Source organism: Phacochoerus africanus, chromosome 1, assembly GCF_016906955.1.
Source record: "Phacochoerus africanus isolate WHEZ1 chromosome 1, ROS_Pafr_v1, whole genome shotgun sequence".
Lineage (NCBI taxonomy): Eukaryota > Metazoa > Chordata > Mammalia > Artiodactyla > Suidae > Phacochoerus > Phacochoerus africanus.
Window position 1 is genome coordinate 102,756,462 of NC_062544.1, and position 27,312 is coordinate 102,783,773.

General features: G+C 46.0%; 1 protein-coding gene across 1 annotated transcript in view; it reads left to right on the forward strand.

Annotated features, from left to right (window-relative positions):
• The window catches only part of ITGA9 (integrin subunit alpha 9), a 355,238-nt gene that overhangs the window by 60,302 nt on the left and 267,624 nt on the right, over positions 1 to 27,312 (forward strand). The window contains exons 6-13 of the mRNA XM_047770180.1: positions 3,681 to 3,810; positions 5,276 to 5,361; positions 8,262 to 8,330; positions 13,263 to 13,400; positions 16,184 to 16,289; positions 17,353 to 17,447; positions 21,836 to 21,926; positions 25,072 to 25,117. Coding sequence (XP_047626136.1) covers positions 3,681 to 3,810; positions 5,276 to 5,361; positions 8,262 to 8,330; positions 13,263 to 13,400; positions 16,184 to 16,289; positions 17,353 to 17,447; positions 21,836 to 21,926; positions 25,072 to 25,117 — 761 coding nt within the window. The remainder of the gene's footprint in view (positions 1 to 3,680; positions 3,811 to 5,275; positions 5,362 to 8,261; positions 8,331 to 13,262; positions 13,401 to 16,183; positions 16,290 to 17,352; positions 17,448 to 21,835; positions 21,927 to 25,071; positions 25,118 to 27,312) is intronic.

Below are 27,312 nucleotides of genomic sequence, written 5' to 3' on the forward strand. Positions count from 1 at the left end.
GGTGTCTCTGGCATTTTCAGACATTTCCTCCCTGGGAATTCACTAACTTTAGAACTTGTCATCAGAAACTCAGAATTGCTGGTGCAGGGTCTGTCTTCCCGGGACTCATTGGAAACCAGCAGCTTCTGACACTGGTGAGGCTAGCTCTGCAGAGAGGTACCAGCCGGGAAGGGTATTTCTAAATATGACCATGTAGGGACACCAAAGGCCAAGGGAGGGGTGGGTGTGTGTCAGTAATGAGAGGCATGACCTGTACAGAGTCTGTCATCTCTATGACGCCCGAAGACCAGGGCCACAGCAGTGATCTGAACCACAGCAGGCCTCCATCTCCTGAAGGCCTGAGATTTGGGATTTTGTAAAATAAATTTTCTTTATTTTAACCCTTTCAGATAGAATTTTTTTCTAAAACATTTCATACATTTCCATGTGCCTTATGCCAGGAATATCATATAAAGGGACTTTATTGATTATCTGGTATAAGCTTTCTTGTATATTGGTAGATTCTTAGTAAATATTGAGTTTGAAAATGATTTTGTTAGAAAAATAATAATAATTATTATTATTATTATTTGTTGCTTTTTTATGATTGCACCCATGGAAGCTCCCAGGCTAGGGGTTGAATCAGATCTGCAGCTGCTGGCCTATGCCACACAGCCACAACAACATGAGATTCGAGCCTCATCTGTGACTAACACAGAAGCTTATGGCAATGCTGGATCCATAACCCACTGACTGAGGCCAGGGATTGACCCTACATCTTCATGGATACTAGTTGAATTTGTTTCTGCTGCGCCACAACGGGAACTCCCAATTTTTCTTATTTCTTACCGCAGTGTAGATACTTTAGGAAATAGAGATAAAGAGAAAGGACTTCCTGTTGGAAGGAAAGCCTCACCGGTGATGTAGAGGTTGCAAGGATGTGGTAGGCGCCTGCCTTCCTCTCAATCCCTCAAAGCCTCCATGCAGCGTGGGCTCTGTTTGGATGCTTATGCCCTGTCATCTTAGGAACCCATTTTGCATTTTCAGAGATGACTTTCTTGTCGGTGTGAATCACTCTTCTAGAGCTTTGAAAAACAAAAGGATAAAAAAAAAAAAAAAGAAATCCTGTCTCCCAGTGGGAAAAAAAACAGAAATGTAAATGTTTTGAGGCTTATCCTTCTAATATTTGTCTGTCTCTGTGTATACATTTTTTTTTCTTTTCTTTCTGCCTTTTTTTTTTTAACCTTTCCATGGCTTGTGGAAATAAGTAGACAGGCCAGGGGTCAAACTAGCACCATAGCAGTGACAACACTGTATTCTTAACCAGCTAAGCCACCAGGGAACTCCATATTTTTTAAAAAAATAAAGCATGATCATAGCACACACATTGTTTGGAATATTCTTTTTGGAAAAATTGTGAGAATTAAAGTATAGTTGATTTGCAATATGCCAGTTTCTCTGTACAGCAAAGTGACCCAGTCATATATATATATATATATATATAAATAAATAAATAAATAAATATATATATGTATATACATATACATTCCCTTTCTTATATTATCTTCCATCATGGTCTATCCCAAGAGATTGGATATAGTTCCCTGTGCTATACAGTAGGACCTCATTGCTTATGCATTCTAAATGTAATTGTTTTCATCTACTAACCCCAAACTCCCAGTCCATCCCACTCCGTCCCTCCTCCTGCTTGGCAACCACAAGTCCCTTCTCTATGTCTGTGAATCTGTTTCTGTTCTTCTGCAGAGAAGTTCATTGTTACCACATTTTAGATTCTACATGACTGGTATGAGGAGATACCTCATTGTAGTTTTTTTTGTTTTTTTTTTTTTTGTCTTTTTAAGGCTGCACCTGCGGCATATGGAGGTTCCCAGGCTAGGGGTCTAATCAGATCTGTAGCCGCCAGCCTATGCCAGAGCCATAGCAACGCAGGATCTGAGCCCTGTCTGCGATCTACACCACAGCTCACGGCAATGCCAGATCCATAACCCACTGAGTGAAGCCAGGGATTGAACCTGCAACCTCATGGTTCCTAGTTGGGTTTGTTTGTGCTGCACCAGGATGAGAACTCCCTCATTGTAGTTTGGATTTGCATTTCTTTAATTATAGTGATGTTCAGCATTTTTCAATGTTGTTCGGCATATCCTTTTAAACTCAGCAGCACTTTATGACTATCTCACAGTGCCATTAGTCGTCTATGGTAGTTTTAATGGTGCAGAAGTCTGTTGGATGGAGGTGCCTTGATTTAGATTCCCTGTTGGTAGATGGTTAGGTCATTTCCAACTTTATTAGCACCGTTACAATGCCTCTTCTCATGGGTAAAGCCATGCAGGTGTCTGTGATGACTTTCTTGGTCATGGGATCACTTTTGAGCACCTTGAGTTCTCATTGGCATTGGCCACAAGAGGGTTGTGTAGCATCAACATGCCCCCAGGCTCTCTGAGGACACAGACCCATGTACCCCTGCTCTAAATACTGATGCTAGTGTATCTTTGTGTGTTCCTGGGTCTGCTTTTGTTTTGTTTTGTTTTTCTTTTTAGAGCTGCACTTGTGGCATATCGAATTTCCTGGGCTAGGGATCGAATCGGAGCTATAACTATATCATATTGGAGCTATTGCTGTGGCTGTGGCCTATGCTGTAGCTTGCAGCAATGCCAGATCCTTACCCTTCTTGGTGAGGCCGGGAATTGAGCACACATCCTCATGGAGATTATGCTAGGTTCTTAACCCGCTGAGCCACAATGGGAAATCCATGTTTGTTGGGTTTTTTTAAAATTAATTTTTAACTGAATGAAAGATTCTTTAAATTCTATAGTGCTTCACAATTTTCAAAAGTTTCACACATGATTTCATATAATCTCATAATAACTTTTTCCCTCCCACCCTTTTATTTTCCCCTCCTCCTTCCCTCTCCCCACTGGTACCCACTAGTTTGTTCATTATATCTGAGTATGCTTTTTTGTTTTTTGAATTTTATTGGGGTATAGTTGATTTATAATGTTGTATTAGCCTCAGGTTTACAGCATAGCGAATCAGTTCTATATATACATATATCCATTCTTTTTTCCCCATGTAGGTTATTACAGAACCTTGAGTATACCTCCCTGTGCTGTACAGTAGTCCTTATTAGCTATCTATTTTATATATAGTAGTGTGTATGTATGTTAATCCCATACTCCCAATTTATCCCTCCCGCTACAGTTTCCCCTTTGGTAACCCTAAGTTTGATATTGAAAGCTTTGGGTTTATTTCTGTTTTATAAATAAGTTCTTTTGTATCATTTTTATTAGAGTCCACATGTAAGTGATATCATATGCTATTTGTCTTTCTCTGTCTAGCTTATTTCACTTAGCATAATGCCCTCTAGATCCATCCATGTAGCTGTAAATGGCATTATTTCATTCTTTTTTATGACTGAGTAATATTCCACTGTATATACATACCACATCTTCATTATTCATTCCCTTGTCAATGGATACTTAGGTTGTTTCCATATCTTTTCTGTTGCAAACAATATACATTATGTAAAAATTAAATGTTTTTTTACTGCTCAGATGAAGAAAGACCTTGGTGCAGCATCTTATTTAATTACGAGTTCTTTGTTGCGATTGTGGGTCTCATGGCACTGCCTTCTCCCCTCTTCAGCTTCCTTACCTGTTTGCCTTTGGGTTTCTCTTCTGTAGGAGCTGGTGGTCATGGGTGCCCCTGGGTCATTTTATTGGGCTGGGACAGTCAAAGTGCTGAACCTCACAGACAACACCTACTTCAAACTGAATGACGAAGTGATCATGAACAGGAGATACACTTACCTGGGTGAGTAGCTCAGGGAGGTGCCAGGTAAGACAAGGGAAGTGGGGGTGATTACCACCAAGCTAGCCAAGAATAGCTCTTCTGGTGGAAAGAAGAGTTCCCTGGCTTTGGCATCTGTTGTTCTATTTAGTTGCTCGCATGGACTGTGAACCTGCAGTCTGAGAGAAATTGGCCTCCTGGGGAGTGAGAGGTGTCATCACAAAACACAAACCGCTTATGATCACAGTATGAGGCTTTAAGGGTGAGGACAAGGTTTGGAGAATATATGGCAGCCTATACTGGGTTTCTGCTGCCAACAAGGCTCTCAGAAAGCAGGAGATGTTTAGACTATGCTCAGGCAGCTTCTACTATTTTTTTTCTAGATTCCTGTTGCACTCAGATTCTTTGTTTATGCACCCAACTACCTAGCCACCCACTGACAGCTTTTGTTGGCCCTCTCTTAGGAGTGGATGTGGCACAATGGTTAATAGGCAGGGCCTTGGGCAGATTGGATTTGCATCTTGCTGTGTGATCTTGAGCGTTTTGCTGACCTGCATTTGGTCCATATTCCCATGTCTATGAAATGGAAGAAATAATCATACCTCCTTCATAGAGTTGGGACATTAAAAGAGATAGTGGCATCTGAAGACACATATAAGAATGCTCATAACAGCTTTATTCACAATAAAGCTCAAACAACTGGAAATACCCCAGGAGCCCAGGAGAATAAAGACATTATGATATAGTCATTCAATGGAACATACTCAGCCATAAGAAGAAACTGCTAACGTACACAACATGGATAAACATCCCAGGTGTTATGTGGAGTGGAGTTTTGAACCGGCAGACCTAACATATGGGAATAGAAATCAGGCTAGGGGTGACCTGTGGGGGTAGTGACTGGAGGGAATGAAAGAAGCTTCTGTGCCTATGGTTCTGTGGTTAGGGTCACTCTGGGTGGTGATTGCATGGTTATGCACACGTGCACGCACTTGTTAAATTCTGCACTTTGAATGTGTGTGCTTTGCTGTATGAAAACTGTATCTCATAAAGGAGAAAATAGAAGTAGTGTACTTAGCATAGCACCTGTTCCAGAGAGAATACTCAGCACTCTAGGAGTTCCCTGGTGCCCTAGGGCCCTAGCAGTTAAGGATCCAGCATTGTCACTGCTATGGCTTAGCTTCAATTCCTGGTCCAGGAAATTCTGGATGCCATGGGTAGAGCTGCCACCCCCCCACCACTCCTCCTCAAAAAGGACTCTTTCCTGCCTGCAGGTCCTTGTCAACCATTTTTTTTTTTTTTTTGTATGATCATTGAGCCATTCCAGCCTGAGAAAACTGACAGCTCCTATATGTTCCCTGGTCATTTATGTTCCAAGAGCAGCTGGATCATAATTGTCCAGATTAGGGATACTTGAGAAACGTTGTGCTCTGATGGCTCTTTTTCTTATTGCTCAACCCCAGCCTTGGTTTCTCCCTGTCCTTTGCAGGCTATGCAGTTACTGCCGGCCACTTTTCTCACATGTCCACCACCGATGTGGTAGGAGGTGCCCCGCAGGACGATGGCATCGGGAAGGTGAGGAGAAGAGTCTGTGGAATAATAGCGTGGGGTCCAGCAGGGGTTGTGTGCTGCTGCTCTTAGAGAGGTTTGTCAGCTTTCTTTGTTGTGAACGTTTTGCTGGGCGGCCAGCAGGCAAGTGATGATATATTGAGGAACGGCCTGCCCGTCTCCATCCACCCACCTTTGAGAATTGACTTTGAGGGCTTCATCAGAGTGTCACTACTTCTGCCAGACTTCTCCATGCTGCATGTTGTCATCTTAGAGTGTTTTCCATGGCTGACTGTGTGTGAGAGAGACGATGAGAGCTGACCTCTGGCCTCCTGGCCTCCTCCAGAGGAATGGGGCCCAGCTACCCAACTTCAAGCCTGCCTCTCTCCCAGACCCTTTCCAAGTTTGTCTTAATGGCGCCAGGTCTAGTCCCAGCTCTCTTAAGGGTTTTTGTTACTTATCTGTGGGCCAGGATACTCATATTTATTTCTCCAATGCTTTAAAAACAAGACTGTTTCAGCCCAGAGGCTAGACAGGGAATATAGGGGTCTCTTTTCCTAAAGTATCTGCCCAGAGTGTAGAAAACAGCCCAGGGATCGAGGGTGGATCGAACCCCTTTGGGAATCTTGGCATCTCTGAGGCTTGACTTATGGAGAACTGTCCTTTGTGAACCTTAACTCCAGGCTTCAGGAAATGCAGTTGAGTGGGTCCAGATGAGTCAGGAATTTTTTTTGCTTTTTAGGGTCAAACTCTTGGCATATGGAAGTTTCCAGGCTAGGGTTCAAATCAGAGCTATAGCCGCTGGCCTATGCCACAGCCACAGCAACACAGGATCCAAGCTGCAACTGCGACCTATACCACAGCTCATGGCAACGCCAGACCCTTAACCCACTAGGCGAGGCCAGGGATAATACCTGTGTCCTCATGGATGCTAGTCGGGTTTGTTATCACTGAGCTACAATAGGAACTCCAGGAATCTGCATTGTAACAAGCAGCGTTGGTTTTCTGAGGGTAAGACTGAAGAGCGGAATGAATGGTGTTAAGGTTTGAGCCTATGGGGTGGACCTGTGATAGAATCTGGCCACATCTCCAGGAACTCAGACAAGTGGATTCTGGAGATGGACCTAGACCCACTGTTAACTGGAGCCTTCAGCTGGGGTGTCGCTCTGATCAGCTGACATGGCCTCACTGATGGGCATTTGTGAGGGTCATTTCCCTGGGTCCTCCTGGGCAGGAATTGGGAGCCACTGCTCATGTTTTTTGGAGTATGTGGCTCTCTCCCCACTAACACTTCCTTGAAAATGAAGCCAAATAAAAAGCCAGGGCTCTGAGCACAGGGGAGGTGTGCGGATGAACTCTGATAACTTCAAGCAGTGGATGGATCTTTGCAAGTCATGTGATTTCCTCTTGGTGGAGGGAAAGCACCAAGCTGTCCTCACAGCGATAATCTATCTCTTCCGGGGGAGGAGCTGCATGTGACCAGGAATGTCGGTAGCATTAGTGGATAGTCACCAGTTGCAGAAAACTGGACTAATGGTATTGTCATCTTCTCAGATGGTTGTGGTAACTTTAGTCCCTGTCACATCTTAGGATAAGAAAAGTATTTATTTATGATAGGGCCAGACAGGGCATCATGGACTTAGTGAACAACAGCAGCAACAACAACCACCACCCATGAAAATGCTGCCTTCGGTCGGAGCACACGAGAGGTGTTGAGGACACTGTTGTTGGCCAAGTTGCTAACAGTTCCACATCCTGGGCCAGGCATGGGAGATGGTACAGACTTGCTTCCCTAGGACTCCAGGGTGGATCTCTGGCCTTTAGGATCTTGGTTATCATTTCTGGTGTCTGGGCAGGAAAGCACCGACATGAAGAGAGTGGCTCCTTATCCCACAGGAAGGTCTCTGACACTGGTTCTCACGTGATACTCACTCTTCCCTTAAGATGCACTTTGTAAAAAGAACCATCATGGTCCTGTCTCTTAGGAGGTCCTACACAAACTGTCCTCTTAGTGGTGGAAATCATTGTGCAAATGCCCATGCAAAAGGCTCTGGAAAGTTCCAATAAAGGAATTTCTTTAATGTTTAACTCTGGCATTGCCTAAGCAAAATGCCTATTTACCCAAGCAGATCTCATGATGCTAATGTTCTGTGGAATCACTTTGGAAAATTGCTTAGTCTAAAATATTCACCTCTATGCTTCTGTCTTACACAGTCAGCCCTCCCTGTCTGTGGGTTTCAGGCTTCTGTGGGTTCAACCGACCATGGATGGAAAATATTTGGGAAAAAAAAAATGTAGAAAGTTCTAAAAGCAAACCTTGAATTTGTTGCGCAACTATTTACATAGCATTTACATTGTATTTACAATCATTTACATAGCATTTCCATTGTATTTGTAATCATTTACATCGTGTTTACATTGTACTAGATATTCTGAGTCATGTAGAGATGATTACATGGGTTATATGCAACACTATGCCGTTTTAATAAGGAGTTGAGCATCTGTGGATTTTGCTATCCTGGGGGTCCTGAACTTAATTTTCAGCAGACACCAAGGGACAGCTGAATTATACCTGCTAAAGTTCTAACTAATAGGAATGAAGAAAATATATCAAGGAAGAAAATACTTTTCTTGTGGGTTGACTTGTTTGCTAGTAACGTGGAAGCTTCTTGGGTCTTCCTGGGCATGGCTTCTGTTAAGGATATGGTTCTGGAGCTGTGGAGATGATTTCTGCCCCAGCTTTGAAGGACACTTGCTTTGCTGAGTTGGGCAATGTGAACTATGCTAACTTCTTTGTTACCAGCTAGTGCAGGCACACCTGCATGTGTCTGGTCAGGCATTTAAATAGGACTCCCAGGAAGATGCAGATCAATATCTTTGGTCACTGTTTCCGTCTTATTCAGATTTTTTTTCTTTTCCTTCCATAGGTTTATGTTTTTAGAGCTGACCGAAGATCAGGCACCTTAATTAAGATTTTTCAGGCATCAGGTAAAAAGGTGAGATTCTCGGTATTCGTGTCTTATATGTTGGTTGGTTTGAGGGGTGTCATCATTTGGGAATCAGTTTTCAATTTTTTAGAAAGTTGGCTTAAAGGCCCTACATTTACATGGTGGTGCCATTGCATGTTGGAGCCTCGACCTTCTCAGCATTGTGTGGAACTTGAAGATTTTGGGCTTCACACTTGTAGGGACGTATAGCAGGGTGAGTCTGTACACGGCCAGGTCACAGCACAGAGTTGTAAACAGTTGTGCATCGTTTGGATACTCCTCAAAACGACTCTGTGCTCTGTTTCTCTCTGCCTTTCTGCCTCTGTCCCTCCCTCCTTCCCTCCCTGACTGTCTTTCTGCTGTATGTTCACATTTAGAGCCCAGAGAGTTCAGGCCCTGTTGAGTACAGGTAGCACGTCCTAGATACAGGACTGATTGCTTTCAGATGAGGCACACAGACAAACGGTTCTCTTATCTCATCAACCCGAAGCTGTCCCTCCTCCTTACAGCCCAGCCCTCTGCCACCATTGCCATGGGGACTGTCACCACACAAAGAAATACCAAACAAAAATCACCCGGTTCCTTTGAGAACTTTGCAGTAGAAATAGCTGGGGCAGGTTGCCCTGAAATTAGTCGTGGGCATGGTTATCTGCCTGTGTCATCTTGTCAGCCTTACCCTGTTGTTAATCGTCTCTCCATTTCCTACAAGTTTCCATCATGTTGTACTGGAGTCTGAAGTGAAGCCAGGTGGAAAGCCTGTGATGAATAAGCACCATTTTTCATGGGCTTATCAGTCATGCACACCTTCGTGGGGCCTAGATCAGCAGGATTGTTTGGTGGGATTGGCCACCCTAAGGGGACACACGTTTAGGCGGGGAGGTGAAGAGGGTAATTTGGAGACTTGTCTTGGTGGAGGCCTTCGTGAGCTCTGGGAAGATGCACCGGACGCCTGGGACTTTGGAGGAAGGGATGAGGAGATGGGAGGATGGCATAGTGGACCCGGCATTTCCCTACCGTTACCCTAAGAAAGAGGGAAAAGTGATTGTTTCCTTCTAGGGGCCACGGTGTGCCCCAGTTCAGGGGGTGTTAGACGGGCCTCACGCTGGGTTGGTACCATTACATACTGTTCTGATGGGAGTTCATATTCTGAGTTCCAGAAATCCCACTCATGAGCAGAGCTTTTTGCAATTTTAACAACCTTCATGTGTATTCTTAGGTTATAACTGTCATAACTTTTTCAGTAGAGAATACATCACCAGCTTGGTTTTTGTGAAGTTTTCCCTGAGAACGGTTCTGCGTTCCCCCGGGAACTGTGCTGGCCTATGTTATTTTAACATTTCCAAAACCCCAAAGCAACAACACTGGAAAATGACTGTGAGCGATTCTGCTAAAAAGGATTTCCAAGCACCTCTAAAGTTAGAAAAGAAATTACCCCATGCCATTTGTGATTTAAAAAAGAAAAAAAGAGAGAGAGTCTCATAAACCAAGTAGGGTATAAATGCTGCTAAGTCTAACATTTTAGCTCTTGGTCCAAAAAATTAAATGAGGGAGTGTGTCTCCTGTGGAAAGCCCTCCCTGCTAATGCACCTGGGCTTGAAAGCATGAAATGAAAATAATTCTTCTCCCCAGATTTATTGAGATATGATTGATATAGAGCATGTTTAAGATGTGCATCATGATGACTTTGTACATGTATATATTGTGAAATGATGAGCACAGTAATGTTCACATCTGACCTTACACACATCTATCACCTTATATGACTACTGTTATTTTTTTTTTATTTTTAATTTTTAAATTAAAATTTTTTTTTTCTTTTTTGGCCACCTTGTGGCATAGGGAACTCCTGGTCCAGGGATCAGATCTGAGCTGCAGTTGCGACCTAAGCCTCAGCTGCAGCAATGCCAGATCCTTAACCCTCTGTGTCGGGCCGGGGATTGAACCCACGTCCCAGAGCTCCCCAGACACTGCCAATCCCATTGCACCACAGCAGGAACTCCACTACTCTTTTTTCTTAAAGGACACTCTAAAGTGAATTGTGGAGTTTAAGCACATCTATCATCCTATTTGTAAAATGTCTTCATGCTCTGCCATCACTGTGCCTCCCCGCTGCCATCTGTGCCCAGGTCAGGCCCTGCTGATACTGGTCAACCTGGTGTAATCAACAGTCTGTAACTGTGCCCCTTCTCCTTCTCAAGACCCTCCCGGCTTGGATGATGGCTTTCATGGCCACCCACATGCACCAGGGTGAGAGTGGACAATGAGAGGGTGAGGTTTGAGAATGCGCTTGCCCACACTTCCAGAGGACCTGATGACATGGGGTTTCTGTGCAGACCAACTTGAATGTGATACCTTAGGGCTCCCTCAGGAGGGAACGAGGGGCCTGGTGTCTCACCTCCCAGCTCCAGAGCTGTGTTCATTTTCTTCTTCTCGCCCTCACCCTGAGCCACCGTAGGCTCTGTCCTTCCCTCTGCTCTCATTCACTCCCGCCCTCCTGTTTTCCAGTCATTGTCCTTCTAATTTTGAAATAGACCATTCCTCCCCTTAGACATCTTATTCTCTCTCTCTTTTTTTTTTTTTTTGTTCAGAAGAAATGAGAAGTTCTTGTCCCTCTGACTTATTTCTGACCATTATTTCATTGGGAAAGGACATAACCCCAGGCTTCCAAAGGATGCCTCTCGCTTTACGCCTGTGTCCGGTGCTGCCCACAGAGGAGGTATCTGACTCAGAAAACCACCGGCCCACTTCTGCTTTCATTTGGCCAGAATCTGGTCAGAGAGTCCCATCTTCTGGCCTCACCGTAAGAGAAACAAAACCCAACACACTTGCGGTCTTTACTGGTTGACATATTTCCTATAGTGCTTATAAGAAATCACCAGTATTTGTGCAATTCGGTTGTTAACAGAGACACGTGTCCCCACATGTCCAGGCTGAAGGGAGAGCTGTGATCAAGGATCACTCACCCCAAAGCATTTCATCACCATATCAAAGTTTTATTGCTTTGAGTATGTGAAGTGTTTATATGTCACAACTTAGATAGGAGACTTCGTGTACAGGGACTTCTGATTGAACACTGATGAAGATGCCAAGTTAAATAGTCCACTGGAATGAAACAAATAGTTCCCCTGGGACTCAGCCAGAGAGAACAGCCAGCAGCTTTGGTCTTTAGGGCTTTGCCTGGGTCTTACCAGTTTCTTTTACTAAAGTCAATATTGGGCCATTGTCAAGGTCACTGAGATGGTGACTGTCAATTGGTTTCTGACCTCCCTTCACCCCCCATGGTTCTAAAACTTCTCCTTTGGGAAGGGGTGGGTGGGAATGGGGGCTGGGTGGAAGTGGCCTCGGCATGTGACCAGGAGGGACTTGTGGGTCCTGTCCCAGGGTTCGCTGCAGGAAGTAGACTAGAGTACCCTTCACCTCTCTCAAACTCCCTAGCGCTGGCTGCCAACCAACTGCAGCAGCAAAAGAAAATGCTTGTTCATGTTGGTAAAACCAGAGCCCTTTTATTTGAAAGCATTTATTTGAAAAGGATAGCTTTTTTTTTTTTTTTTTAAATTAAAAACAGGTTGCAAACTGGCAGCCTTTGGAAAGAATACAGTCTATAAAATTTCTTGTTCAGCCTGCATGGTATATTTGTTTATTATTTTTTTAGTGTGAATTAGCTGTCAGCATTTTTTTTTTTTTTTTTTAGGGCCATACCCATGACATGTGGAAGTTCCCAGGTTAGAGGTCAAATCAGAGCTCCAGCTGCCAGCTTACACCACAGCCACAGGAACATGGGATCCGAGCCACCTCTTCGACCTGCCACCTCTTTGCCTGCTCATGGCAACCCTGGATCCCTGACCACTGATCAAGGCCAGGGATCAAACTTGTGTCCTCATGGATACCAGTCGGGTTTATTATCGCTGAGGCACAACAGAACCCCAATTCTCAGCATTTTTAAACAAGGCATTTCAAATAAAATTTTAGAGCTTTGGCTTCTCTTGAAAAATGAGGAGGTCAGCCTTCCAGAGAAGGCTAAGGTAGAGCAGGCGTTGTCTGTACCTGGGTGGGCGTGGCTCCTGTGAACGCCTGTTTGCCGCAGTCTCCACCACTCTCTTCTGTGTCTTAGACACAGAAGCTGAGCATCACTTGCCACCTGTAAGCGTGACTGCACTCTTACTTACTTTTTCTTTATACCTGTAATGTCACTTGCCTGGGCCCCATTAGCATTTGGGTTTGAGACCTCTGATTTAAATAACAGGTACTGGAGTTCTCCTTGTGGCTTAGCAGGTTAAGAACCAACTTAGAATAGATTTACAAGGAGATCCTGCTGAATAGCATTGAGAACTTTGTCTAGATACTCATGTTGCAACAGAAGAAAGGGTGGGGGAAAAAATGTAATTGTAATGTATACATGTAAGGATAACCTGACCCCCTTGCTGTACAGTGGGAAAATAAAAAAAAATTATAAAAAAAAAAAAAGAACCAGACATGGTGTCCACAAGGCTGTGGGTTTGATCTCTCGCCTCGCTTAGTGGGTTAAGGATCTGTGTTGTGGTGAGCAGTGGTGTAGGCTGGCAGCCTCAGCTCCGATTTGACCCCTAAGCTGGGAACTTCCATATGCTGCAGATGTGGCCCTAAAAAAGCAAAAATAAACAAACAAACAAAAACAATACCCTGTTCTCTGGGGAGTGGTCCACTTGTTTTCCCCATGGTGGGGCTTCAAGCCAGTGAGCATGGGTTTCTGGCTGACTGTGGGCCCTAAATGGCTGCTGGGAAGCCGTGGGGGCCAGGATCTCACCATTGCCCAGGCCTCCTGGCTTCTAGGGCAGCATGGCCATCATGGCCTCCGAAGGGCTTGGGGGCAGATGTCATTAAGGCTGGTGGGCTGGAGGAAGGCGGGGGTTCCTGGGCAAGCGCGGACACTGACCACTTTGTTGTTACTTGACTTGGTTGCAGATGGGCTCTTACTTCGGGTCCTCCTTATGTGCAGTTGACCTCAACGCAGACGGCCTCTCTGACCTGCTTGTGGGAGCCCCCATGTTTTCTGAGATCAGGGACGAAGGTCAGGTCACCGTCTACATCAACAGAGGAAACGTGAGTACAGTGCTGGGCATTGTGGGGATGAGGTGTGGGAGATGGACATTGGTCCAGCGAGTAGTGACTGAGCCCCATCACCGAGGGGAGCTGAAAAGACACGCTTCCCACCTTCAAAAAGCTCAGTGTTCCATGAATGGAAAGTTATATGCAGTATTATGACTGCAAACCTACAATGCTCCAGAAAAATCTTAATGACTAAGCTTAATTGAGGGCTTCCTATGTACCAGGAACTGTTTCTCCTTCTTCCTGTGAGCGATTTCAGTGCCATGTGCACAGGATGTCGGGGGGGGGGGGGGTCCCCATTTTTCAGGTGAAAAAACTGAGGCTCAGAAAGTTTAAATTACCTATCCCAAATTACGCAGGTAGGAAGTGGCGGGGCTGGAAATTGAACATAGGTGAACTGGATTGGGAGCGGGCATGCTTTGTCTCTGGGTTACCCTGCCTCCCTGGGAATATAGACACATCTGTGAAGAGAAGCCTTCTCAGAGGACACAATGGCTGGGAGGAATCTTGAAGAGAGCAGGAGTTATGCAAGCAGCAAGTAATGGGCCAGGAGCTGGGTGCACTGGCCGAGATGGGAAGCAGTGGGACCACTTAGTTTGACATGGTGGGACTGGGGGTGTCAGGTGCGGGCCAGTGCAGTGGCCAGGGTCTGTAATCATGATGTCCCTCATTCTGTTGAACACGGAAAAGGATGTGCCTGGGTCAGAAAGATGTCTCTGTAGCACAGTGGAGGGTGAGTGGGGGCAGGGGCTTAGGGACAGCTGTGTACCCATTGGTGCAGGAGACCAATGAGAAAGCAAGATCTTTTCAGGAGGAAGAAGTTAAGAGGGAGTTCCTATTGTGGCTCAGTGGTAAGGAACCTGACTAGTATCCATGAGGATGCAGGTTCGATCCCTGGCTTCCCTCAGTGGGTTAAGGCTCTGGTGTTGCTGTGAGCTGTAATGTAAGTCACAGACATGGCCCAGATCTTGTGTGGCTGTGGCTGTGGCTGTGGCTGGTAGCTATAGCTCTGATTTGACCCCTAGCATGGGAGCTTCCACATGCTTTGGTGAGGCGCTAAAAAAAAAAGAAGTTAAGCATATTCAACAAGAGGGAGATGGTTCAATGAATAAATTCCATTAACCATCCCCCCCTTTTTTTTTATGTCTTTTTGCCTTTTCTAGGGCCGCTTCCTGCGGCATGTGGAGGTTCCCAGGCTAGGGGTCTAATCGGAGCTGTAGCCACTGGCCTACGGCAGAGTCATAGCAATGCAGGATCCGAGCTGTGTCTGCAACCTACACCACAGCTCACGGCAATGCTGGATCCTTAACCCACTGAGCAAGACCAGGGATTGAACCCGCAACCTCATGGTTCCTAGTCGGATTCATTAACCGCTGCGCCACAATGGGAACTCCTAACCACCCACCTTTTAGCAAGCATGAGAAAATGCTTATGACACATGGTACCCACACATCCCATTCCTCCAACCAGTTTCTTAAGGCTGTGTGGTTACCCTGAGTACCAGGGTGTTCTTATTTCTGTTGACTCTCACCCCATGATTAATAATTGACCCTCACCCCATAATTATTAATAATAATTTTAATGTGGAGGAGAGGAAAAAAAATGATGACTTATAACCTGATGGAATTGCTTTTGAAACTTGGTGTTGCTTGGAATCAGTGGCTCATTTCCTCATCTGTAAAGTGAGAGGAGTCTTAAGGTCCTCCTTATAGAATCACTGTGTGATTTCAATGAGGAGGTGGATGTATAGTGCCTGTGTATACCAGCGATCCATGTTTCTCTTCTCTTCTTTACCACATGGATGGGAAGGAATCAATACCTGTGTGTGAGGTAGGATTTCACTGACTTGAAAAAACCGGGTCACCTTGCCATACAGTAGAAAACTGACAGAACACTGTAAACCAGCTATAATGGAAAAAATAAAAATCATTATAAAATAGAAAAAATCAATCACCTCTTTATTGTTTGCAAGTTGTATAGTGGGAAAAAAGATGTAGTCGTAACAAAAGCCTTGGGATGGCTTGTGGGTGCCCGGTGGGTCTGGAGTGCCTCTGCACTGGGACACGGTTGGACATCCTTATGCCTCAAAACATCAGATTGTGTTTTAACGCTCTGATATTCTTGTGTCAACAGTTTGGGGGTGGAGCAGGTATGGCTTTTACTGCCACCATCACCACTCACCCCCTCCCTCTCTGTTGGCTGGTGTTTGCTCAGGAAATCCAAGCCACACATGAAAATGGACACTGTGTGTGTCCCGTTTTCCCTGTCCTCACCCCGTGACCAACAGCCTCTGGGTGGTGGGGTTTCTGAACCATGCCTTCCTCTGTCAAGATCACTCACACATGCACCCTGCAAAGCCGTTTTATAGACTTGTCCCACACGGCACAGGAGTGAAGAAACAGAAATATGTGTTCCTTCTAAAACAACTTTGAGGATATTGTGGGGAGGGACTACTGGGACAGGTAGGTAGGTAGGTTGGTTAAATAGGTTTCTTTAGGGTGTTAGGAGACTGGAGGAGTTTAGTGATCAGCCAATGGGTCTCCTTCCCTCTAAACGGATCAAGGCTGTTGGAGCCCCTCTTGGCACCCCACTGGAAGGGGCTCACTTTGCAACCAGCGGGGAGAAGTTTGAGGCCCTGTGATTCTGCCCAGGTGTTTCCTGCCCATGGGTGTGCTGTGGGGGAGGGCGGCATTCCCAGCTCTGTTTTTTCATTCTTTTTTGGTTCGTTGTGTTTGTTTTTGTTTTGTTTTCCGTTGTCCCTCCATCCTGTTTCCCAGGGAGCCCTCGAGGAGCAGCTGGCCCTAACTGGGGATGGTGCCTACAATGCACACTTTGGGGAGAGTATCGCCAGCCTGGGCGACCTTGATGACGACGGGTTCCCAGGTCAGTGAGCTCACATGGGTGCTCCTGGATCCACTTTCCCTGCCCTCGGGAGGGCCTGTCCAAGTAGTCACAGGACCAAGCCCTGGGCCCACTGGAGTTTTGCCTCCATGAAATTCCTTCTCATCAGCTTAGTGCTCTTTGCTGTGTGTTTGTGGTGCAGTGAACCTTGGGGCTGGTCCACTGGGGATTCTCAGGGCAGCCACGCCTGAACCAGCTTCCTTGAACCACAAACGCTTCTGGTTTCTGAGCCTCCAAGGGTCCACGATGCTCTGAGAGTAGCACCATGCCGGGCTGATGTTTGAAGGTGTGAGTGTCAACATCTAGTTCTGTTTGGCTTGTGACCTGTCTCTGTTCAGTACCTCCCCCTTCACTGTATGTGCTGGGGCCAGACGCCAGCACTGGTGGCAGCCGCATCACTGGCAGGGATAGCTGAGGTGGAAGATGGGCTGGGGGTGGGGCACAGCTCTTGCCTCAGGCCAGGCATCCAGGCTCCTTTGAAACCCTCATACCTTTGGCCAGAGAGGCTTTCATTCCGAGAGTGGGGACCCCTACTCGAGGTCAGGAAGGTGAATCTCTCACCCTTGACCTCATGTCTGCAGACACGTGACTTGTTAGCAGCAAAGGGAAAAAAGTGGAAAAGATCTAGGCTTTGTCCCAAGAGCTGTCAGTTTGTGAGAGTAATGCTGGCTTTTTGGTAAAGTGAAGACCATTTTCTATAATTCCCTTTCCTGAGACTAGAGTTGCCTTTCTCAATAACCAATGTCTATGGAATCCTCTTCTCTGACAGACAGAAACAAGTGTGTGTGTGGGGGGGGTCGATAGTTGCATTTTTTCTATGGGACAGGTCAGTACTCCTATGAGGATTTCTGGAACTCAGCTCTTCTCAGCCTCTATGATTTTCTTTCTACTTTTCCCTCCTGCTGTTAAGAGGTCCTGTGTCTGGTTTAATGCTTGCACAGTCAACAACCAGGAAATTTCTAGACGTCATGGCAGGAATTAGAGAATCTACCCTTACATTGTTCCAAATAGCTTTTCTAACCCAGAGTTGCTTTTCTCCCCGCAGATGTGGCCATTGGTGCACCCAAAGAGGACGACTTTTCGGGTGCCGTGTACATCTATCACGGCGATGCTGGAGGGATGGTCCCTCAGTACTCCATGGTAATTGGTGTGCGTGTGCTGTGGTTGTCCACACATTCATTCCACAAAGTGTGGGAAACCTTCACTCAGTGCCACATCTGGGTGAATATAATACATGACATTGTTCCGGCCTTCCCCTTCCCACAGTGAAGGACGCAAACCATTGATTCTCCTTATTAAGTCAGAACATATTTATAGACTCCTCCCTAGTTTGCTCATATCTAGGGAGGCATTCTGCCTACAAAAGGTAGTAGCCAAATTCTTAGCCAGAGTTAGAATGATTTATGTAAGAAGAGGCTTGCTTTTTCTGGTTACTGCTTTTGTCAACCATCTGTGCTAAGCCAAATGATTATCTTGTAAAATATAATCTAGAGAGACAGTGGCTCATGGAGGAGGGACCTCAAAGCTATTGCAGGGCTGTTGTCACCACTGGCATCCAAATTGGGCGCTGGTCAAAGCCCTGGCCTTGTGCCCCAGACTTGGAAACGTGGAAGTGGTGAGTTCTGTTTTTTGCCATATCAGCTTGAGTTCAATCCTGCTGATGGTGTCAAGCCCAGCCCATGGGAAAAAAGGAAGTCACTCTCTGGACAGAAGCATTGTCAGGATGTTTGCGGAGGTCTTTGTGCAGAGTGGCACAAGCCTGGGTCTTTGTCCCAGTGGGTCAGTGACAGAAAGGGGCTGAGCACAAGTCAAGAAATTTCCAATCAGCACATACTGATTTACTGAACCTTCATTACGGGCTCACCACTTCCTTCTCATGCTGACACTTCTCATCACCAAGAAGCTTGCCTCGTTTCTCGATTATTGCTAAGGAAACCAAGTCCTGTTCTTAGAAAATGTTCTGTCAAACAAAATAAGAAAGTATCAAGTCCTGTCCATGTGCTAGGGAGGAAAAGATATTAGAAGTTGACTTTAAGAGGCAGCACACATATGGGAGTTCCTGTGGTGGCTCAGTGGTAACAAACCCGACTAATACCCATGAGGATATGGGTTCGATCCCTGGCCCCACTCAGTGGGTTAAGGATCTGGCGTTGCCACGAGCTGTGGGTATAGGTCGCAGACCCGACTTGGATCCTGCATTGTTGTGGCTGTGGCCAGCAGCTGCAGCTCCAGTTGGACCCCTAGCCTGGGAACCTCCATATGCCATGGGTATGGCCCTTAAAAAAAAAAGAGGCAGCACATGGATGGAAGTTCATGTTGCACATTCCTAATTGTTCTTCCTGCTGCAGATAGGAGTTTGCTCATGAAGGGTTGAGGACTGGTGGGTTCCCTCTGTGGGGCCTCCTGCTCTGCTCTGTGGCACCTATGGGAGACAGGTGCTGAGGGAGATGCAGGATGCTTCTGAGGGTCTGCTCTGACCTCTTACCTCCAGTCCTCATGACAGCCGTGTGGGATAGGTACCCTTATTATCCACCTTTTATTTACGAGGCAACCCTAGCCTCGGGAAGTTATGTAATGTGCCCAAGATCACTGGCTAAGAAGTGGCAATTTGGCCACTGAAACTTTGCTAACAACCCTCTTATTGCAACCACTGCCCTCAACTCCATGTCAGAAAAAGGAGTTCTCCCAGAAGCTCATTTGGAAAACTTGGAAATATGGAAGCTTATTTTGCCGTGAGGCATATATGCTTTGAGGGAGCATTTACTTACACAGACTATCTTTTCTTTAGAATGAGCAAGGGTGGGAATCAAGCTCCTGGATTTCACCCATGTGGCAGGAGGAAGAGGGATCCAGGCACAGTTTGGGGGCCACATCCTTGTCCCAGGGGCTGCTGTAATCTGGGTCAGGAACCCACTTCCCACTGTCACAGGCTGAAGGTCATCCAGGGAGCCCCATCCTTGGGCAGCCGTCAGGGTCACAGTCCATGCTTCCTCCTGGAAGCTTGTTTCTGGACCTGGGAAGCTGAGCACTTGGAGGAGGCAATGTGGAGAGACCCCCGCTTCCCCTCCTCCCTCGGCCCTCTCCTAGTGTTTTGTTTTGTTGCTGGGTGGAATCCCTGCAGAGAACCGAAGTATACGTTTTGTGGTCGGTGTGGATTGTCTGGAATAGGAAGCAGGGATCAGCAGCTGGACCCGTCCTGCCTCTGTCAGCACAGATCCTGTCCCGTCAGTTCTGAAAGAGAAGTGGTTTGGGGCTCTTTAAAAAAGAGAAAGAAAGAAGCATCTAGGACTACGTGTTTCCAAAGCTGCTAATATGTATGTGATAAGGTCCATGATTTAAAAGGAAGAAAAATCCTGTAACACCGGATCCTCTGGGGCCCCGGTCTGGACAGAGCGGGCATTGTGTGGATGAACTAGAGGAGGAAATCAGAAACGAGTCTGGGCAAGGGAGCTGTTTTTCTTTGGCCGAGATTGGTATTATTTCTGCTGGGTAAATTGTGAGATCAGGGTCTAAAGTTCTTCCATATTACTCTGTAACTCGTTCCTCTTTCTAGGGTTCCCCATGCAAAGCATTGATTTTAAGATCCTCATAGGCCTTTCTCAATTTGAGGGCCCTCTGGGCATGTCCTGGCGGCCCCTATGATCTTTCTCCTGCCGTAAGGACGCTGCATATAAACCTGGTCAAGGGGAGGTTTTCCAAGGCTCCTGGTTTTCATTTAGGGTTATTAGCACCACACAGACTTATCTTCCTGGCTTTATGGCATAATGGCCTACAGATGTCTGCGGGATAACTTAAGCCTGCATCCCCACCCCCAAAAGGACCACCCCTTCACTTTTCCCCGCTTGTCCCAGCCACAGGCATACCTTAGAAATGCAAACCCAGGACAAGCGGCTGCTTGCATTGTGGGACCTCAGAGCCAGGACGGTCTGCTTCAAAATAGGACTTTTCAGAAAACATGCAGATGCACACCCATGTTTGTTTAGACAGAACCACGTGGGATGTGGGACTCTGCCTGTTAGCAAGAAACATTTCTTCAGTGTACCCTACAGTGTTCTGGTTGGTACTTTGATGTCTGCACGTTTCCTGATGGATGGTTTAACTGGAGATGGTAGGTGGAGGGTCTTGCCGGTGGGGCGGGGTGGGGTGGGGCGGGTGGGGCACACATCTGTCCATACTCATATTCATGACTTTGCAATAAGGAAAAGGGTAAGGCAGGAAAGTCCCAGGTGAGCCCCTGGATACGTGGAAGTCTGGTTCTGATGTGGAGGTTGCGGCATGGCATGAAAACAAAGCATTTCTCTTACCCACAGCGAGGGCCTTGGGAGGGAAACAGCTCCAGGGAGCCTGTATAGAGAAAGGGAAGAAAGAACAGGTCAGCTTCCAGAACATGGGGCTTTGCTGATTCAGGAAGCATGGTATCTTTGTGAGGAACTGTGCCACCCAAGCATTGATGTGTGACAAGGGCTGGTTGTATAATAAATGTTCTTGGACCAAAGGAGTGTGTGTTAGCCCCTGTTGAACTTAATGGCAAATTAGAAGTCAGTACCGATACAGTATCACAAGTGTCCCCTGTGGTGGTAGAGCTGTGAATTCTGAACCGTTGGTTGGGGGCTCCCTTTTAGGGAGGAGGACAGCTTTAGCTCATTCTTTGGGTTTTGTTTTTCATTTCCTGAAGTTTATAGAAGATCCGGGACCATGGAGTTCTAGATTTGCTACGCAGAGCTGTTTCATCCCATCTGTAATCTTCTGGTTGGCTTCACTGAGAGGCGGTTTCACCATCTTTTCTAGATAGACATGCTAATTCCTGTCCACCTAGGGAAGGACCAATGTGTGCCTCATAGGAGAGCAGTGGTCCGTGTCTAGTATATGTTTGGGTAGAGAGAGATAAGGAAAGCATGTTCCTAGAATTTCAGCCAGTTATGCTGTGTAATACAAAACAGAACCTCCCTGAGAAATGCAAGTTAAACTTGATCCATGTGGAACTTCATTTAATGTATCAGGAGTTCCTGTTGTGGCACAATAGTGAGAACCGGACTAGTATGCGGGTTTGATCCCTGGCTGATCAGTGGGTTAAGGATCCGGTGTTGCCATGAGCTGTGGGGTAGATCACAAATGCGGCTCAGATCCCTCACGGCTGTGGCTGTGGTGTAGGCTGGCAGCTGTAGCTCCGATTCAACCCCTGGCCTGGGAACCTCCATATACTGCAGGTGTGGCCCTACAAAGCAAAAAAAAAAAAAAAAAAAAAAAAGTCTAAACACTAACATACTCATCTCGGTGACTTTTTTGTTAGCACAGAGCTTAGAACAAATTTTAAGGTAACATTGAACTAAGGCAACTAATGATAAAGGCGTGTGTCATCCTCACCTGCCTGCTAAAAGCCCCCTGATCAAATTTGGACTATGATATTTTTTTTTCTTTGATCAACTTCAAGACTGAGTGTCCTGGGGAGACTGGTCTGAAACAGTCATGGGTTCTTTTTTATGACGGTGCTCCTTCGGGTGACTCAATCTCCCTATTATCTGTTCCAGAAACTGTCGGGGCGGAAGATAAGTCCAGTTCTGCGGATGTTTGGTCAGTCCATATCAGGAGGCGTTGATATGGATGGAAATGGCTATCCTGGTAAGCTGTTTTCTTAAAGGCATATGATAGAAGCAAAGAGAACCCGTATGGTAAGCATGGTCATGTCTATTTAGGATTAGGAGAATTCACAGAGTACAATAGAGAGGTTTGCTTGGTGTTTGGTTTTTAAGGTGAAGGTAGTGTTAAAGTTTTTTTTCAGTTTTAGAATGATCCACTCTGGGAGTTCCCTTGTGGCACAGCGAGTTGAGGGTCTGGCATTGTCACTGCAGCAGCTTGGGTTGCTGCTATGGCACAGGTTTGATCCCCAACCTGGGAACTTCCATGTGCTATGGGTGTAAAAAAAAAAAAAAAAAAAAAGAAGAGTGATCTACTCAGAAGGGTTTAATCACCAGGAGGGTAGATTTTTGCAATGCATCTTTCTGATGAAGAAAAAAAGCACTGCCTGATTTTAAAATGATAAATAGTGAAACCTCATGTTTTCTTTGGTAGTTAAGCATATTCAGAGGCATCTTCCTCTTGAGAGTGAAGAAGGAACTGAGCAACACCCCACCACACAAACAAACACATAAGACAATTATTGAGAGGAACACTTGGAGCAGAAAGAAAACCATGTCTTCTCTCTGACGGACAAAACAGACTTGGCCATTCAAGGCTGGCTGGCTTGTCTTCAGGGTTAATTAATGCCTTGTGGTGGTTGAGGGTAATTGAATAAAAATGTACAATTTCAAACCCCAATCCCAAGTGATATCCACTTAGGTGAAATTGACCAGGCAGTGGAATAGTGGTTCTTTTTCGGTTTGAAGGGGAGAGAGTAGGGTCAGGTGAGGAAATGAAGAATTTGGAAAAATTCCAAATCATCAAATTTGAATTACCCAAATTCAGTAGAAATATTCCTCAAACTATGGACCATTTTGCTGTCTTGAGAAAACATTTCTTTCCATTTAAAAAATGCCTCAGAGTGTTCCTGTGTGGCTCAGTGGAAATGAACCCAACTAGGATCCTTGAGGATGTGGGTTCAACCCCTGGCCTCTCTCAGAGGGTTCAGGATCCGGAGTTGCTGTGGCTGTGGTGCAGGCTGGCAGCTGCAGGTCCTTTTCAACCCCTATCTTGGGAACTTCCATATACCGCAGGTATGGCCCTAAAAAGGAAAAATAAATAAATAAAATGCCTCAGAAGGATCTGTGAAAATGAATGCGATCCTGTATGAGGGCATCAAATTTTGTTGTTTCCCACAGACAGGAGTTTTGATCATCCTTCCTAACTTTGCAGAGCCAGGAGGAGTGGGACTCAGAAAGGGTCAGTGTTGAAATTCGTGTCCCTATACACCCTCATGGGCCTTTTTATATTTGAGAAAGCAGTTGTCCTGGGAAATTTGTGCCCATTCCTTAATAATATGTTCCATTGGTTTAGCACTTTAACATACGCAGAATGCTACATGTGCAATGTCCGTCTTATAGTCACCCCTGAAGATAGGTAGAGATGGCGGTGTCTCCCCAATTTACTGACAAGGATGCTGAGTCCCAAGAGAACTTAGGGGACTAGCCAGGGTGGAGACCCGGGCTGCTTCTCTCTAATTGTACACTAAGCAGGTGTGCTCAACACTTCACGATGGATCTGGATTTCTTATCTTGCATTTTTCATAAAAGAAATGACAAAATGCATCGGGGTCTTTTATTTTCAAATATCCAGGCAACTTTAAAAGGCTATTAAAAAATAGCAGTTAGGAGTTCCCATTATAGGTCAGTGGTTAACGAATCCAACTAGGAACCATGAGGTTGCAGGTTCGATCCCTGGCCTCACTCAGGTGGGTTAAGGATCCGGCGTTGCTGTGAGCTGTGGCTTAGGCTGGCAGCTACAGCTCCTATTTGACCCTTAGCCTGGGAACCTCCATATGCCACGGGTGCGGCCCCAGAAAAGACAAAAAATAAAATAATAAAAAATAACAAAATTAATAAGCACACCTGCATGTGGAAATTTTAGCTGCTCTGCAATATATGGATATGCTATTGGTCATTCCTTAATGAGAGCATGGTGCCAGGGATTCAGATTCGCTTGGGTTCAGATGCTTGGTTCTGGGAGGTAGAATGAAAGCTGCAGGACTTTGCATTTGAGGGGAAGAAAGGTAGAGAGCTGTTGGATGAATATTTCCTAAATTCAAATTATTTAGGACTAAGCATTATCCGTGAACACTGTCTTGATTTATAGTTTACCGAGTATGTTCATGAGTTTTCAGATTTTAATATCTGATTTAATGTTTAATACATATTATATTGAGAAAGCATTTAATACATATTTTCTGATTGAAATATTATGAAACATTGTGAATGTCTGAAGAAGACACGGGGATAATGATCTCCTCTGTGCCGAAGAGGACGCTAAGATGGACTCTGGGGTCAACTTGAGTGAGGCTTGGAACAGAGATGACGCACATGTTCTACAGAACCTAGATCTTCTCCCAAGAGTCACTGAATTCCAAGCCGTCCCCTCTCTGATTCCCTGATGTCCAAAGGAAATAATATGAGCCACTTATGTAATATAAAAGATTCTAGGAGTTCCTGTTGTGGTGCAGCGGAAACGAATCTGACTAGCATCCACGAAGACTCGGGTTCCATCCCTGGCCTCGCTCAGTGGGTTAAGGATCTGGCATTGCTGTGAGCTGTGGTGTAGGTCACAGACGCGGCTCAGATCCCACATTGCTGTGCCCGTGGTGTAGGTCAGTGGCTACAGCTCCAATTCAGCCCCTAGCCTGGGAATCTCCCTGTGCCATGGGTGCAGCCCTAAAAAGCAAAAAAATAAAAAAATAAAAATAAAGCCAGTAACCACATAAAAAAGAGAAATAGGTGAAATTATTTTCATCTTTTGTTTAGCCCAATTTACCCAAAATATTTCAATATACAATCAATATAAAAATTGTTCATAAGATAATTAATGTTTTTTGGTGTCTGGTCTTTGAAGTCAGTTCTCATTGGTACTTCTAGCACATTTGTGCATTTCAGGGTCTCAGCAGCCACATCTGGTGATGGGCTACCCTAGGGCACAGTGTGGCTTTCACTCTTACAAAGTCATCCTAGAGCCTGGAGGGGCCCCCTGACCTTGAGGCTGGGGAGCGCCATCATGGGGATGGAAGGGGTGGAGAGAAATGGGTTTCAGCAAGTTTCTGAATCTGTAAACTTGTGGTTTTCAGATGTCACTATTGGAGCCTTCATGTCTGACAGTGTGGTCCTCCTCAGGTGAGATACTTCTCTCTTTCCTCTTGGTTCTTCATGGAGGAGGGGTGGGATTTGGGGGCCAGGGGACTTTTTCATCATTAGTCAGCAATCACTCTGTCCTGTTCCTTGCAGGCGGAAGTGCTTAGTAAGTGGGAATAGTATCTCTTTTTTCTTATTTTTATTATCTTCTCTGCCAGGGTTTCCAGCTGGTGGGCCTCTAATGACTTACAGGTGTGAGATGATCACACCGATGGGACTTCTAGGCAGAGCTTGGGTTTTTGCTTTTGGCCATGAACAGCCCCTTCGAGTGTAACCTATGCACAAATTATCACTTCCTTTGGGTGCCATGACGCTCAAGGGGTCGGAAACACTGTCCTATCCCATCTCTTCTTCCTCACTTCCCCACCTCATGTCCCCAGCCCCCCAGGGACTGGGAGCCTCCTGCCACCTCATTCTTTGGTGCAGCAACGGGTGAGGGATGTGAGCTCAGGCCAGTGCTCGCTGTGGAGCCCATGCAGGCTGCATCTCTCTGACAAAGGCTGCCATCCCACCCATGAACGCTCTCCAAGTATTTCTGTCTGTATGAGTCAGAGGAGGCAGAATTACACTTTGGAGCGGGAGCCAACACTTAGGTTTTGTTAACAACCTGATTGCAGAACTTTCTAAAATAGGCTAGTAGGATCTTAGAGCTGGAAGGGATCCCAGGGGCCATGTAGTTCCACACCCTAGATTCCTCTCACTCAGCAGGGCCTTCCTCTGAGCCTCTACCACAGGGGCCGCATAGCCTCCTTTTGAATGGGGTACCCCCCGGGTGGGGGCTTAGTAACTTCTAAGGGACTCAGTTAACCCCTAGATAATTCAAAATGTTAAATTGTTGGAGTTCTCTGGTGGCACAATAGGTTAAGGATCTGCATTGTCACTGCTGTCTGCTGTGGCTCAGGTTGGATCCCTGGCCCAGAAATTTCTACAGGCATGGCCAGAAACAAAATTGCTGAAAACATGGAATACCCTTGAGGTTAAGAGTGTAAACTCTGGAGTTCCTGCTGTGGCACAGTGGGTTAAGAATCCGACTGCAGTGGCTTGGGCCGCTGGGACCCAAGTTCAATCCCCAACTTGGAGCAGTGGGTTAAAGGATCTGGCATTGCCACAGCTACAGTGTAGGTTGCAGCTGCAGCTCAGATTCATTCCCTAGGCTGGGAACTTCCATATGCTGAGGGCGTGGCCATTTAAAAAAAAAAAAAAAGGAGTGTGAAAAAAAGGAGTGGGACCATGACTCTGCCCTTACAGGGTTGAGTTTCCTGGGCAAGTCTGGTTACCTCTTTTTCAGCATTGTCACTGTTAAGAAAGATACTAATAGTCCTTACCTTTTTGGATATTATAAGTTCTTATGAGAACTCAGTGAGTTAAAAACAGTGCTGGGTTTAAGTGCTCAGTAAATGTTAGCAATTCTTCCTTAAATGGGGTGAAATTTGCCTGCCTCAAAGTTTGCTCCTTGGTCCTCTCTCTTCTGTATAAAAGCCCTGCAGTATTTGAAGGTGGTTGTGTCCCTTAGCTGGTGACTCTGCAAAGAGGGGGCCTTTATTCCTCACATGATTGGATTTCCACTTTCTTTGCCACCCCTTCCTTCCAGGTTGCTAGCTAGCCTTTTAGATTGAACAGCTTTCATGGCCGTGAATAGTTGTGGGTGGACGTGTGAGGCCAGAGGCTCTGGCTGGGGCTCCGTGAGGTCGTTTTCCCTCTCACCACCATCTTGAGTAGCTTGCTCTGGCTTGTCAGGATTCCCCTCAAAGAAGTGCATTCCCCAGTTTTTCTTAGTGGAAATGCCTGTGGGTGGGTGAGAGAAGGAGAAGCAAGAAAACAGTAAATCTTGTCTCCTTTCCAGAAGGCTGGCTGCAGAGGAGCCAATGGATTGGCAGTGGTTCAAAGAGGGTGTTCTGAGGGTGGGATCAAGGAGGTGTCCCTCAGCTTCCTATACGAATCTCACCTTGAGCCCCATCCTGAACCCCTTTCCACCTTGGGGCCTGGAGAGGTTCAAGAGGCAAGAGGGAGGAGGGGAGGTGATAAAAGGGCTGGGGGAGGTGGGGTCTGATATATAGACCCTGGGTGGGGAGGGGGCTCAGCACAGGGTGCAGTTTGTGATGGAAGGGGGTCATGGAAGGTGACCACCTCAGGACTCTTCCAGGAGTGTGACAGGCTCAGGGTGAGCAGGGGAGGTT